We start from the raw sequence: 16,524 nt of genomic DNA on the forward strand, positions 1-16,524 counted from the left end.
CGAAATAAGGTTACCTTTGTGCACGTTAAGTTTGTTTGAACTTACACCATACGTCACTGTAAAGCCCCTGGAAATCACATGACGTATTCTGGCGTGGCGATATGCGCGCTGGCCATAATAAGACGAAAAATAAGTGGGGGGTAAAAATCCCAAAATGTATGCACACGCCAGGTAGTCAAGATCAGACAGGCGATCGTTCCAAACTTTTCTTGCGAGTTGAGCGGAGTGTCTTCACTTTGTACTCGGAGACAACTGCCCTGCCTGTTACCGCTATTTTGCCCCAGGTGGGGATATCATTTCTTTAAGACTTGCTTCCTTAATTACGCTTGTGTGTGGCGTTGGTGTCAGAGTCCCTAGAGTTACAGGCTTGCGTCCAGGGTGGCCCAGGAAACAGCTTCTAAACTTTCATTGCTCATGAAAAAAACAACATCTGTATAAAGACAATCAAAGAGTGGAAACAATCGTTGCATTCAGCGAGACTTCTCCAGAAACAATGGCACGGTAAAACGATACACTGGTGTTAATTAAATGATTGCTTTGATATCAAAAAGAGGGCTTTCCATTTTGTGAAATTAAATTCACTGATGTCATTCGCTCGCTTAGAGTAGAAAACAGTGTGACAGTGAATTGCGCAAAGCTATAAATATGCTGACGGTATACCATTATGGTTAATGTAGACAAGTGTACCAACACCAGCACGATTAGCATTCTATGTCCTCATCTAAGAAGCGTACTGTTGCTTTTCATGTGGTAAAACTGTAAGATGTGACTGTAGCACTTCATTCAATCTCTTCCATGCATTATAATTAGGTCAGTCATCAGAAGTACAGAATTCTCACCAGGAAAAGTGACGTATGGCCCATTATTGGTTGAGGGGGGGCTGATCCGCAAACCGCAAACGGTCTCTTGCCCGATTTATTGTTGCGGTGAGCTCGGTGTGACCCTCAATTAATCTGATACTTAGAGCCTAATAAAGTCTGAGAGACACGTCTCCACATCTGACTCAGGCCTCAGGATGAGTTCTGTCTGTCTGACGGAGTTCCACTGTCATCACCATTACATAAACCTCCACCTGAACAACGCGCCCTGGATAGACTGATGAATCACACCTTTTTCTCCCTCTCTCACGCACGCATGCACACATACCTTGTACCAGATGATATGATTTGTTTTGTTACCTGAATTGCTATCCTGTATAGTGTCCATCTGTATCCTGTGCTCCCATTGTTTGTATGTGTGTAAGTATGCAAATGTGTATGTACAGTATTTATGTATGTTTGTGTGTATGCATGTTGCATACACGTGTCTGTGTATTTGTGTGTGTGTGTGTGTGTGTGTGAATGTTCCACCTGTTCCACCTCATGTGCTTGAGTTTGGTTCCCACAAGTAGAGTAAGAGAGAGAGAGTGAGAGTGAGAGTGAGAGAAAGAGTGTGAGTGAGAGAGTGTGAGAGAGTGAGAGACAGAGAGTGAGTGAGTGAGAGAGTGAGACTGAGAGTGAGAGAGAGAGAGAGAGTGAGAGTGAGAGAGTGAGTCATTGAGAGAGCCCTCCCTCAGCGTGGTTTATTAAAGAACATGTTTACTGGCAGCTGAGGTCTGTGTATCTAACAACATCAACCCCAATAAATAGTTTTATGGAAGCTTGCTTGCAGTAAAACGGACCGTAAATACACGGCGGAGGACATTTTCTGAGTAATGTGATGACTCCTGTTTCCTCAGGCCACACATAACTCAGATTAGGCTGGAGAAGAACACCCCTTCCTCAAAACAAATTCCTCAGCAGGCTGTGCGGAGATGTGAATGAACTGTGAGCACCGAGGTGGGGTAGTTTGGGAAGACCTTCGGTGGTGTTACCCCAAAAGGCACATCTAAAAGGACTTTGACAACACACACAGACACACAAGCTTCAATGCATACACACACATGTATACCCGCGTACATACACAAACCCACACACTCAAGCACACACACTTACACGCATACATGTGCACACACACAAACACACGTGTGCACATACACACACACAAATTCAGAAACACATGGGCATACACATTCATATAAACACACACACACACACACACACACACACACAAACACAGGCATGCACCCATGTACACACACAGGCATACAAAGACTTGCAAACACAAACATAAACACACAAACATCCACTTACACGCACAGGCATACACGCACGCGTGCATAACCGTGTGCAAGAACAAACACGCCTGCATGTATACACACACATGCGCTCACACACACACACACACACACACACACACACACACACACAATCTGCAACCATGAGGAAAATGGCAGCTCACACAGAACCTCTGTGCACAGACATATACAGTTACTGGGACTCATTTCCCCGATGCACATTCAGGAGAGGAAGGGTCAGAGGAACAAAGCTCTTTTTCAAATGTACTTTCCCACTTGAGAAACAGCGATACCTAGGGCCTGACGGAATGAGGACACCAGGCTCTCTACTCAAACAGAGTATGTTTGGGAATGTCCTGGGCCTTCAAGAACTCCCTGGCAGTCCTCTACAAAATGTTTTCAAAATATCCCCCTTTTTAAGAATATTTAAATACATTTTTGATAAATGTCATATGGCTTCAGATGTCGCTTTAAAAAAAACATTTTTAATACTTGTTGGGTTTACACATACCAAGCAAATATTGTGACCTTTTGCAATTATTAAATATCCATATTGCACTTGGTAACTCCCACACTATAAACAGTAGTAGACGCTTGACAGAATGAGTTAAGGCAATTTAGACATGCTTCCATAGACAGTACTGGCTCAGCATCCTGACAGCAAAGCTGAAATTACTGTAAGAGGAAAGGCAGTATAGTACTGTATAGTATATGTACTGTATTCTTACGTCCCAAAGCTGGAGAGCAGTGTATAGTCTATCAGATCTACCTCATTATTACACACATACTTAAATATATTTATTCACGATTTTATGTAGTGTAGTTTTTTAAATCATTGCATTATTTGTTTTTACTTTCATTATCTATACTGTATATAGAGTATCCATTGTCTCTGCTGTATTTCCATTCCTTCTTTTTATGTGAAGCAAATCTGGTAGCAGAAAGGCACGGAACGGGTGTATAAATGGAGTCATTCATTCATTAGCACGTGTGAAACAGCGCGTTTAGAAAGGGCCGTCGGACGGCGGCGTCAAAGGGAAGCGGTTTCATCGAAGTGGGGGTCCTCAGGGGGGGGGGTGGCGGGCGTTTTAGGGTGCGTGGAGACGAGAGCGCGCGGGAACCCCCGACGGAAGAGCCCCGTGAGGAGTGAGGAAGGCGGCGTACCTGTTAAAGCGGCCGGACGCGTCGGGACCCGAGGCCTTCCCCTTCCCGCCGCGCGCGTGACGCTGAGTCACCGGACTTCTGAGGCAGGAGGCCCGGTGCGCTGAGTGAGAGGGGGATACCTCCAGCCATTTCACCAGGCTGAGTCAAAGCCTCTCCCGCCAATGCGTGGTTACGCCGGTCGGGACTTAATGAGACAGCCCGGGGTGGAGGGGCGGAGGGGTGGGGCGGTAGGGGGGGGCATTACAGTAAGCACCGAAAGCAGGTGTTGACCACGATGATGGGTGATGGGCGTTGATGGTGTTCAAGACATAGTACCTGGCTGGTGGTAGGATCGGTGTGTGTGTGTGTGTGTGTGTGTGTGTGTGTGTGATACCAGCTGACAGTGACAGAGAGTGGAGGTGTGTCCTGGCCCGTGCGATGGCCCTGCCCACTGCTGATGAGCGCACTCGCCTGGAATGCAGGAAGCTTTAACGAGTGGGAATGGCTAGGTGTAGTCGGGAAGATACCCCCTGCCCCGCTGGGCAGAAACCGCAGGTGGGATTTCCGTTTTTTATGAGAACATTTATGGGTTGTTTTATTGCTTTTCTCCTGTTGATTGCTTCTGGTTGCATAATCACATGATTTGGGTCCCCCCCCCTCCAAATCACTCTGGGTGGTCCAGGTGAGTCTTCCATATCCCACTACCAGGGTTAAGACTGAGAGAGGAAGGCCACTGGGCTCATCCCTCACCAGACACGGTTCACGTGCATACGCATTATTTTGGATTCAAATACTTTTCTGAGCTCGATTGATCTTGCCTGGGGCAATCGAGCCAGACCAGAAGGTGGAGTTTGCACTCTTTGAGAGTATTTCATAGGTTCCAATACACCAGACAGACCTGAGTAAAGGGTAGAAATGTATTTGAACTAGTATGTATTTGACCCAGCCTGGCACTCATAGCTATGCTACTAAGCTTTCTAGGTCAGCACTTGTCTGTGTGAGTATTTTTTTTAAGTAACAATGATGGGGCCTTGGGCCTTGCAACAAGCGAACACACTGCTCCCACTCTACACCAGAGAAGGGGGCTCATCTCCCCCCTTCACCATGCAGATGTGACCCAGTGCACCATAGGAGCTCAGGGCTGTGACCCCAAAGCCAGCAATGACCCTGACCCTGATGTGACCACATGGATGTGGTCAAACTGGCAGAACTGGGAGATGGGCTTTATAATGCAGGAAGAGGTGTGGATTGGATCTAGGGTCGCCGAAATGGTTCAGAAATGGTCAAACGCAGATAACATGCACAGGCGCAGGTGTAATCATGAGCTGTCAGAGCGGTTCCCCTCGGAACCAATGTCGGGCCAGGGATTTCTGAAGTCATTACAAACTACCGGAATAACAACATTTCTTCCATCAATACTTAGACCAGACAGGTAACACAAACCGGAGCTGGGGAAATCATCAAGAAAATGGGACATTCCAACATCCAAGCAACCCTGGTTGGATCTAATCTTCAACCCCAATCACCCCAGAACTGCAACAGCCTCTGACTTCTGTCACAAATAAACTGGGGGCTGAGAACTGACACCTGGCCATGACAGGAGGACCCCAAAACCAACCCCCCACCCCCACCGCCCACCCTCACAAAACATTTGGGAGCCGCATCTGCAGGTAAGTAGGGCAGGGGACCAGGGCTGGGAAACTGGGTAATAGGGGGTCGTTATCCGTGTGAACAGGGTCAGGTAAGGATAATAAAGGGGATGTTTGAAGGAGGGAATTTGGGGGGATGAGAGGATAAGTCTGTGGGGTCTCTGTTGCGCTGACAGCCTTCTCTGTTCATCCGGGGGCAGATCAGTATTCGGGGGGGTGGTTTGGGGGGAGGGGGGGGGGGGGTACAAGGCTGTCTTCAGAAATGTATTAGGGCTTAAGCTCATAATGACTTGGATTGGCCTGTCAGAGAGGGGGCTTTCTCTCTGTCCCTTTCCATTTCGGCAGGGGGGGGGGGGGGGTCCCAGGACATCCCAAAAGTTGCAGAGTGGGTGTAGGGGGGGGGCATGAGGATTGGCGGGGATTAAAGGGAGATTTCTCTGCTTCATTTGAGCGTCATTGGCACCACTGACAAGAGGGAGGGGGGTAGGACATGACCCTTTTCTTTTTCTTCTTTTTTAAAACAGAAAAAAGCTGCACTCCCCTGTCCAGACAGCTGCTTTCGCCCCCCTCCCCTCGGTACCTGGGTGGGACGAGGTGGGAGGGCTCACCTGCCCCTGTGTGCACCCGTATATACCCCAGCCTAGGGGAACAGGCAGCTACAGACCCAACTCCATTTGGGTGGGGGTGAATTTTTCACATGCATCAGGGCATCAGGGGTACAGAGCAGCTGTGCTTAAGCGCTACCTCGCTCCAAAATAAAAACTCTAAACTTCTGCACTGCTGCCGTTAACATAAATTTGAAGGTGTGTGTGCTTCTGTGTGTGTAAGAAAGAGCGTGTGTGTTTGTGCGTGAGAGACAGTGAGGAGTGTGTGTGTGCCTGCGTGCGTGAAAGAAACAGTGAGGAGTGTGTGTGCATACGCGTGCGATTTATGACTGGCAGTTATTATCATGGCTGTAATGTACCAGAAAATGCTCCCCCACCCTTCTACCTTTCCAAACAACACTGTGCAGCCCCCCCCCCCTCCTCATACTGGGAGAAGCAACCTTCCTGTGATGAGCCTCGTGTTGTGGGGACCACGGGCAGACTGGGGACTGGAGTTGTGGGGACCACGGGCAGACTGGGGACTGGAGTTGTGGGGACCACGGGCAGACTGGGGACTGGAGTTGTGGGGACCACGGGCAGACTGGGGACTGGAGTTGTGGGGACCATGGGCAGACTGGGGACTGGAGTTGTGGGGACCACGGGCAGACTGTACTGAAGCTGTCTCTGTTGGGATGGGGGAGGCTACCAGCGTGTGAGCTAACGTGGGAAAATGTTTTTTTTAATGTATCAAATCAGAGCATCTGGGAAGCAGGAAGCAGGACAGCTGTCATATGCACACTCTCTCTGGCTCTTTCTCACACACGCACTCCCTCTCTCACACACAAACACGCATACACACACATACCACACACTCCCTCTCTCACACACATACACATACACACATACCACACACTCCCTCTCTCACACACACTCCCGTCCCTCTCTCTCTGTCTCTCACACACACACGCACGCACACACGCACGCACGCACGCACGCACGCACCATCCCTCTCTCTCTGTCTCTCACACGCACGCACGCACGCACGCACGCACTCACACTCACACTCACACTCACACTCACTCACACTCACACTCACACTCACACTCACACTCACACTCACACTCACACTCACACTCACACTCACACACACACACACACACACACACACACACACACACACTCACACTCACACTCACACACACACACACACACACACACACACTCACACTCACACTCACACTCACACTCACACTCACACTCACACACACTCACACACACACACACACTCACACACCGCTGGGTGTGGTCAGGGCTCAGGGCCGCAGGCTGGGCACCTCTCCTCCCAGACGGGGATGAAGGGTCCGACTCGGCGGTGGAAGAATAAAAAACAAACAGACCGACAGTAGGAAGTTTCCCCATTATGAGATTATGGCCGCCACATCTCCGGTTACCCACCACTCAGCCAAATCCACGCATTCCGGGGTTTAAGGGGAGACGGGGCCCCCCGCACCGGCCCCAAAAGAGGAGACCGCTTCCCCAAAACACCACCGCGGGGTATTGATCAGGATATTGGGCTGATTGGGGGGTCCGGGACCAGAGATGCCGCCGCACGACAGGCTACACCTGGGCCAGGGAAGCTTCCGGCACATTTCTGACCCCCGGAGTTCATCTTACCACTGTCTATTTATTGTACTGAATTACACTTCTGCCTATATTTTACCAACATTCTAATCCAGGTTTTAAAATAACTTCTCCTGCTTCAGAATGGGGAATTGCTGTAGCCTCTCATCGCTGAAGCATCCTTTCTGGATCCAGTGGGGTCAGACCAGCATGCACTGCCAGGTGCTGCCAACGTTCACAAAGCAGAGTTGCACAGAGCTGCAGACTCGCTCCCCGGGAGGAGGTTACGCTGCGCAGCCGATGCAGCCAGGCTGTTGCCACCCCATTGGTCAGAGGACATATGATTGGCAGGGAAAACCCAGCTAAAATGCCCCACTCTCCTGCCCTCGCCCTCAAAGGCCAAACAGACATTATTCAGTTCCCAATTTATTAGCAGGACACACAAATTATCATATCCTATTACTGCCTATAACACCAATTAGCATGTCCTATTACTGCCTATAACACCAATTAGCATGTCCTATTACTGCATAGCACACCAATTAGCAGGTCCTATGACTGCCTATTACATCTATTAGCATGTCCAATTAGCCACCAATTAGCAGTGCCTTCTACACTTTTGGCTGGTATTCTAATGCACGACAGCACAAACACAAACCTATAATGGTCAGGCACACACCTCAGTGCAAAGTGGTTGTGAAAGCAAGCGGTACAGTGACTACATTAGCAAGCAAACACAACAGCGATTGAGTGATGCCCAAATGTGGCATAGAGTATGTGCTAATCTATATGCTAATCAGAGAATAGCTGCACACATCTACCAATCTTCAGGAAGCACCGTACTCCTGCTTAGTCTAATCAACTGTACGTCACTCTGGATAAGAGTGTCTGCCAAATGCCAATAATGTAATGTAATGTAATGTACACCAGGGGTCACAGCCCTTGAGGGTTTGGAACTGGTAGTTGCCCACCCTCCCTTTGCCTGGGAGTCAGGTGTGAGGCCGGTCTGGGCACTAACTGTTCTGCTAATTACCCGGAAGGAAAGAAAACAACAAGGGCTGGATTTGGGTTCAAAGGGCAGATTCGATGATCCATGCCTTCTGTGTACCCTCAGAATGACAGAGGCATTATACTGAGGTCAGCCATCAGACGTACTCCTCGGACTCCTCACCAGGAAAAGAGACGTGTGGCCTATCATTGGTTGAGGGGGGCTGATGTCAAGTCTCTTGCCCGATTTATTGCAGCGGTGAGCTCGGTGTGACCCTCAATTAATCTGATACTTAGAGCCTAATAAAGTCTGAGAGACACGTTTCCACGTCTGACTCAGGCCTCAGGATGCGTTTTGTCTGTCTGACGGGAGTTCCACTGTCATCACCATTACATAAACCTCCACCTGAACAACGCGCCCTGGATAGACTGGTGAATCATCTCTCCCTCTTGCAACACTTTCACTACTCATATGTTATCCTTTCAGTCACTCTCTCCACTTTCTACTTCTTTCAATTCACAACCTTGCCTTTTTTGGACATCTCTCTCTCTCTCTCTCTCTCAATTAAAGCCACAATAAGATCCGCACAGCCATTGGGCCCAGGAGCAAGGCCCCGAACCCTGCATTGCTCCAGGGGTGGACTGTCTACTGCTTAGTCTAACCAACTGTACGTCGCTCCGGATAAGAGCGTCTGTCAAATGCCATTAATGTAAAGAAGAGAGGGCAAGAGAAGACAGGGAAGGAGGGCAAGAGAAGGAAGATAAAGACAGGAGGACAACCTGTCACAACCAATCCTTGTGTCATTCCCCCCACGCCAAGACTTACTTCAATGGCACATCACCAAGATCAGACTCAGAGAGCGGCTTTCTGTCCAATATGTCACAGTGAATACAGTGAGTTCTGAGCATGAGAATACAGGGATCTATTGCTACGGGCGGCCTGTAGCGTAGTAGTTAAGGAAAATGACTGGGACACGCAAGGTTGGTGGTTCTAATCCCGGTGTAACCACAATAAGATCCACACAGCCGTTGGGCCCTTAACCCTACATTGCTCCAGGGGAGGATTGTCTCCTGCTTAGTCTAATCAACTGTACGTCGCTCTGGATAAGAGCGCCTGCCAAATGCCAATAATGTAATATAATGTATTAGAGGTACTGCATTAGCCCCACCCCTGACCATAGACACAAAGCCAAAATTTGTATCTACACATGACAGTCCTTAGTCTTTGTCATCAACTTTAGGAGATGCTGACCAAGTTGCTAAACTTCCTTGCTTGCTGAATTTTCCGGGATTAATATATTTTTAAAGCTGTAATTGTGGAAAAAACATTCAGTAAACGTGTAGAATAAAGTGGCAACGAAGTTGAAAACATTGGTTTAAGAAAATGAGTAGATTCATTCTTGCGGCTGAGTGTTTTTGTTTTGTAGCGTTGTGTTATTTACATTAGCAGCTCTGGGGGAAATGAGAAATGATGACAAACTGGCTGAGAAAAAAAAAAGCGACCAAAATAAAAGAACGAAAAGAAAAGAAACTGCTCTGCCATCTGGCTCAGCTCTCTCCACAACAAAACGTCTTCCTAGCCTTTGAAGGGCGGTTTGGCGCCAAAAAGGAATAGCAAAATATTCCCGTAACTCTTAGGAAACACCATGAAGATGTTAGGCGTTTGCTTCACAGCTAACAACTAAGTGCAATAGGAGCAGTGCCGGACCCAACCAGTGTGGTTTTAGGGCACACATGTTGGCCGTCTGTGGCAAACCTAACGGCCTATGACACCCAGAGGAAGTGGGCGTCTCGCCCATCGACCACTTCCATTGACGCATGAACTCATCCATGGGCCACCATTTTAAAAAGCTTGGTCCAATGTAGCCCCCCTCCGCACCAACAATAAAAGCTAGGCGGAGGACCCAGGATGACCACTGACCCAGTCACAATCACCAAATCGTCTGTGCGCCCCTCTAACCCCCCCCCCCCCCCACTAAATCTCTGCCAATCCCATCAGCCTCTACGGTGCTCGATCACCTGTGACCTCGCCCTGGCCGCTGGCCTATGACCCTTTGGGGGGGGGTGGTACAGGATTAAAAAAGAAAAAAAAATGGTCAAAGAACAGCCAGCCTTAGAACTCTGGGTCACTAACTAGCCCTTTAAAGTATGGTCTGTCTATCAAAGACCTGCTGATTAGAAGCTGTTACAGGTTAATTTCTTACAAGGAGGTGGTTCATTTGGGCCCGGGGGGGGGGTTGCTCAGAAATGAATCATGGGCCTTCCCTCCATAGCTTGGGTTTTGAAGGGTGAATCTGCTCCCCAGGAGTGTAATTTGCCCAATTAGCAAAAGGTGCTAAACTGAAGAAGAGAGGCCATAGAAACCTATCAGAAGGGAAAATGTAAAGCTATATAGTCCCCTCCAAAAGCATTGGAACAGCAAGGTAAAGACAATGAAGTTTGAGGTCAAAAGATTTCAGCTTTTATTTCCTGGTATTTTATCAAAATTTGTTAAACAACCTAGAACATATCACCTTTTGTATCAGACCACCCAATTTTTAGGTGAGAAAAAGTATTCAAACATGTGACTGAAAGATGTTACTTCTTGCCCAAATGTGTCCTGTTAAAGTGATTGGTTAAACAATAAATAGTTTGGAATGTCTATGTTGCCTTGGGTTTTTCCTGCGAAGACTGCATTTGTGTTAGAAAAGATAAACCAACACAAAGACCAGAGAGCTGTCTTTGGGAGAAAAGCAAGCCATTCTGAAGCTTAGAAAAGAGGGTAAATCGATCAGAGCCATTGCACAAGCACTGAGGATAGCTTGTACAACAACTTGGAATGTAGTGAAAAAGAAAGAAATCGCTGACGTACTAAGCAACAGACAAGTAGAAAACAGCAGCAGTTGACGACAGAAACATTGAGAGAGCCCAAAGAAGAAAAAGCTCAAAACATCAGTCAGTGACATCACAATCTCTACAGGGCACAGTCAGTGACATCACTATCTCCACAGGGTAGGGGTGAAGTTATCTCAATCAACTGGGAGAGTTTGTAAAGGATTTGGCAGAAAAAGGTATATCAAAATTATATCAAATAATATCCTGGTCGTGTCAGCACTGGGCCCCACCGTCTGCACAACCGTCCATCCAGAGGAGGTGATGTTTTGTTCGGGGGGGATCTGTCCTGCAGACTTTTATAAAAGAGATTAAAACTCAGGGTTCACTCTGACGCTTTTTAATCTCGCCAGACCTCGGCTTGGGGAAAAACTCCCAGCTCTGAGCCACTTCACGTAATTAGCAGGTCGTTTATTGGTTCAGAAAAGCAACCGCTCTGTCCCCAGAAGCAAAACCGCTAATCGTGTGGGGTTTTGTAATGAGTAATCAGGGGGTGGATAAGCGTTTTGCTTTAATCCCCCCCCCCCTCCCCCCACTTTTTTTTTGGATCCTTGCCTGGTTCCCTCTTGTTTTCTCTTTCTCCTTTTTTCTCAGCTGTTGTTATGGGGGCACTGCGCCCGCTCCTAAACCACGGTTTAGCAGAATAGCCTCTCTCACTCTGGTTTTTTTTTTTCGGCGTTGCGTCCCTGCCTTGTTTGCGTTGAGCGACGGGCACGTCTGAGGTGCGGGGCGAGCCGTAGCCACCCGGCACAAAGACGCCGCAGTGTGGGAACGCCACGGCTCTCCTGTAGCTGGACAGGCCACAAAGAGATCCCTCAAGTGCTCAACGCTGCAGCTACCCAGCCACTCTGAAGCACATACTGGCACAGGGAGGGAGGGAGAGGGAGAGGGAGAGAGAGAGAGAGGGGGAGGGAGGGAGAGAGGGCCAGAGAGAGGAAGAGAGAGAGGGAAAGAGAGGGAGAGAGAGGGGGGGAAGGAGGGAGGGAGGGAAGAGAGGGAAATAAAACAGGGAGATGGAGGGAACAGGAAAGGGAGGGAGACAGAGCAGGAAAGAATGAATGAGCCAGAGATGGGAGGGAAGAGAGGGAAATAAACAATGGAGAGAGAGAAGGGAATGGAGAGGGAGAAGGAGAGATGTGAAGGAGCGAGAGAAGCAGAGGGAGGTAATGGGTGAAAGAGCAAAAGATAGAGAGAGTGGGACAGCGATAGAGGGCAAGAGTCACCGTGTGAATGACACATCAGCACATTTTTATGCATTATTTATCATAAATTATGTCATGTATTCATTGTATTTTGAGGTTAGTTATCATGGTCCTCGTGGAACAGAATAATGTGGAAACTTCAACATTCACACTTTAACCCCTGAATAATAGCACATTTTGAATCGAAATGAGTAATTAATAGTTTTATGGCTGCTAATGTTGTAGCCAAGCTGGCAACAACTTCTCGTTTTGTATTCGCTGTTCACCGATTGCCATTTAGGCTTTGGCAGCACATACCTATTGCATAATAAACTATTCACATTCGCTGAAGTAGACCGAGGAGGCGACCACTGGATTTGTCAGGAGAGACCCCAATCTTTGAACCGCGAGTGAGAGAGCTTAGTCAATATTTACAAATGTTATTCCCGCCAATTAAAGCATCCCGCATTCGAATCCCGAGAGGGGAAAAGAGGGCAGGAGGGGATAGAGAGAGCGAGAGACAGAGAGAGGGAGAGAAAGAATCCTTTAATTGGAAGGGAGAGAGACAGAGTAGAAGAGTGAGAGAGCGTGAAACACCGAAAGAGGAGGAGAAAGACATCGAGAAGCAGAGAGGAGGAGGAGGAGGAGGAGGAGGAGGAGGAGGAGGAGGGGGGGGGGGTTGGATGTACAGAATGTTTTACGGTCCCCACACCCCCCCTCGCCCCCCCTGGACGGCGTTCCCAGGGTCTTTCTCATGCTAAACAGTGGAGGCACAGCCAGTGGGGCGGGTGCTACTAAAAGTCAGGCTGGGCCTGGATTAATGGGCCGCGGGCACGGCTGTTAAAGCTACAAAACCGCCAACTCCGCTGCAAACAAATTAAAGGATCCGCTGGCACAAAGGGACACGGCCGGGGAGAAAGGGCTCGTACCGTTCCCCAAATCATCTGGGAATCGAAGCATCCATTTTGTGTCAGTCCTTCACTACAGAATGAATCATTTCATAATGATATATGGACATACATATACTTCTCCAAACTGTTAAGTATATGTATGTACATTTTGGAAGGCTTTTTGGGACAGGGAAGGACTTGTGTACTTCCAGCAGTTAAGAGTGGCAGTTAGGCTACCCTTCACTTAAGAACTCAATTTCACCTGCAGCCCCAGGTGAGGCAACCTGGAAATGTAGATTCTACACTATTATTCATCATTCAATTAATCAATTGAGGTGCACGGAGCCAACCCTGCATAGGACAGTAGAAGTACACTCATTAAGCACGTTATTAGCTATTTATTACTTATTTTTTTTACTTTATTGGTTAAACTTTTTTTAGCCTATCTACTTAAGAGGTCTGATGTGTTGTCTGCTGAGAGATGCTCTTCTGCATGCCAGTGTTGTGATGCGTAGTTATTTGTGTTACTGTCACCTTCCTGTCAGCTTTGACCAGTCTGGCCCTTCTTCTCTAACCTCTCTCATGAACAACGTGTTTTTGCCCGCAGAACTGCTGCTCACTGGATGATTCTCTGCAAACTTGAGAGACTGCTGTGCGTGATCAGCTGTTTCTGAGACACTCAAACCATCCACAATCATCCCACGGTGAAGTCACTTACGTCACATTTCTTCCTCATTCTGATTCGGTGAGGGCAGCAGGATGGCAACAGCGATTGTGGATGGAGGAGGGGGTGTTGTGGGTGTTTGGGGGGGGCTGGTGTTGAGCTGGTGTTGTGGGTGTTGTGGGTGTTTGGGGGGGGCTGGTGTTGAGCTGGTGTTGTGGGTGTTTGGGGGGGGGGGGGGGCTGGTGTTGAGCTGGTGTTGTGGGTGTTTGGGGGGGGGGAAGGTGTTGAGCTGGTGTTGTGGGTGTTTGGGGGGGGGGGGCTGGTGTTGAGCTGGTGTTGTGGGTGTTTGGGGGGGGGGGCTGGTGTTGAGCTGGTGTTGTGGGTGTTTGGGGGGGGCTGGTGTTGAGCTGGTGTTGTGGGTGTTTGGGGGGGGTGGTGGGCTGGTGTTGAGCTGGTGTTGTGGGTGTTTGGGGGGGTGTTGAGCTGGTGTTGTGGGTGTTTGGGGGGGGCTGGTGTTGAGCTGGTGTTGTGGGTGTTTGGGGGGGGGCTGGTGTTGAGCTGGTGTTGTGGGTGTTTGGGGGGGTGGTGGGCTGGTGTTGAGCTGGTGTTGTGGGTGTTTGGGGGGGGGGTCTTGAGGTGGTGTTGTGGGTGTTTGGGGGGGGTGGTGGGCTGGTGTTGAGCTGGTGTTGTGGGTGTTTGGGGGGGGGTGTACGCGTCGGTTGGAGGTGCATTCCTGGGTTGATTTAGCAGCCTCTAAGATGGGGAGGAATGTGTCAGAGTCTCAGCTTTAGACTACACAGGGCAAACGCTCAAAGGCATCTGGAGTCTGGACTCTGAATAGTGCCCAGCCTGACGGGGATACAACCTGAATTCTGGGAGGGAGAGAGACAGAAAGAGAGGAAGAGAGGGTGATCAAGAGGGAGGGGGGGGAGAGAGAGGGAGAGAGAGTAAGAGAGGGAGAGGAGGAAGAGAGGGAGAGGAAGAGGGAGAGAGATCAAGAGGGAGAGAGGGAGAGAGAGAAAGAGGGGGAGAGGAAGAAAGGGAGAGGGAGATCAAGAGGGAGAGAGAGAGAGAGACAAAGAGGAGGGGGAGAGAGAGCACAGAGACGAACATAGACAGAACAATAAAGACAAAGTACCAGCAGAACTGTGATGCACCCGTTTTATTTACTTTGGGAATGGGACAGTAATCAGTGCATGTGTGTGTGTGTGTGTGTGTGTGTGTGTGTGTGTGCATGTGTGACTGACAGATATAATATGTACGTGTGTGAATGCACCTGTGTGTGTCTGACAGATATAGTGTGTGTGTGCGTGCGTGTGTGTGTGTGTGGGTGCGTGTGAGTGTGTGAATGCGTGTGTGTACTCAACTAATCAACTTATAACACCATTGAGCCTTTGGAAAACAATAAGGGCGGACAGACAGCCCATTAGAAACAGCAGGATACATAACATTTCATAAGAGAACACATTTCAGAAGAAAACAAAAACACCTCAAAACCTACCTACCTAACCCCCAGTGAAATCTACCGTCTCGCCACAACGCAAACCCCGACAGCCGGTCAGATCGACCGCTCGTCTGAAACGTAGAGTTAAACCCTGTAAAATTCTTCAAAAATGTTACAAACCCTTAACCCCTCGAACCGGTGGTCACCGCACAGTCACCAAGCTTTTTAGATTAAGCGAAACAACCGAGGATTAAGTATTATCTCCACCTCTAGTCTCCAGTGGCAAAGGGCTTGCACTGGGGTGTGGGTTTTGCATTGAACAGAAATGGCACACAAATCGACCCGTAAACCCAAACCCCAGAGCGAGAAAAGGCCAACTACAGTCTGCACTCAAGAGACAGGAAGTCCTTACGACTCCACTTCCTCCCGGTACGAAAGGGACCCACTCTCATTTCATACGTACGTACAGTGCGACCAAAACTCCTGGCAATTTCAAATTCATAAATATATCTATCAATATGCATGTGCATACTGGACTACAGTACATAATGCATGTAGTGTTTGTACAATTGTACCGTGTACACATATACACACATAATGCATATACAGAAATATAGCATAGACTATACACATGTATATCTGTATATAAATAATCCTCAACTCTTTCAAGTCTTTTTGGAAATATATTTCTTCATTTGTTTATTTCTTCGTTTTTTTAAAGTAAAGCTACGTGACAGCACAGGTCAAGCCGGAGTGCACAAGATTAAAACATAATAAAATAACGAGCAAATGATATAAAAAAGGCAGGCAGCCAAGCCCCTCCCCACCACCCCTCCCCGCCCCGCCCCGCCCCGCCCCGCCCTATCCCCCCTGGCCTCCACTCCTCCTCTCCGCCGGTCCCCCTCCGCGCCCCACGGAGGCGGTCACACGGTCAGGGAGATGAAGCTGTTGTATCTCTGGATGTTCCTCTTCAGGATCTCGGAGCAGGGGCCCAGGACGCGCTCGAAGCGCGGCCGGTCCAGCTTCACGCACTTCAGCGGCCCGCGGGCGACCACCGTGGCCGCGCGCGGCCTGTTGAGCAGCAGCGCTATCTCACCTGCGGCGGGGGAGAGGGGCATCGTGGGTAAACCCGCCTCGTTCGCATCGGGCGCTTTTCACCGCCCTCCTCCTTCCCTAGCGTCGTTTCCTAGCTCCTAGCTCCTAGCTCCGCCCATCGGGGGAAGGCAGCGAGACAAGGAGGCGAAGAGCAAGGAATCGAGAAAACCTGAAAGGGGCGAAACGGAACGTCCCCGCTCCTTCAAACGTCCGTTTGGCGCCCACGTCAGTTACAGACGCG

At 49.1% G+C, this 16,524-nt stretch overlaps 1 protein-coding gene across 1 annotated transcript in view; it reads right to left on the reverse strand.

Moving 5' to 3' along the window:
* Positions 1 to 16,111: 16,111 nt before the first annotated feature.
* The window catches only part of LOC133114074 (cAMP-dependent protein kinase type I-beta regulatory subunit-like), a 20,031-nt gene continuing 19,618 nt past the window's right edge, over positions 16,112 to 16,524 (reverse strand). Inside the window, exon 5 of the mRNA XM_061223269.1 lies at positions 16,112 to 16,284. Coding sequence (XP_061079253.1) covers positions 16,112 to 16,284 — 173 coding nt within the window. The remainder of the gene's footprint in view (positions 16,285 to 16,524) is intronic.

The sequence above is a fragment of the Conger conger genome, chromosome 16 (assembly GCF_963514075.1).
Source record: "Conger conger chromosome 16, fConCon1.1, whole genome shotgun sequence".
NCBI classification, from domain to species: Eukaryota; Metazoa; Chordata; class Actinopteri; order Anguilliformes; family Congridae; genus Conger; species Conger conger.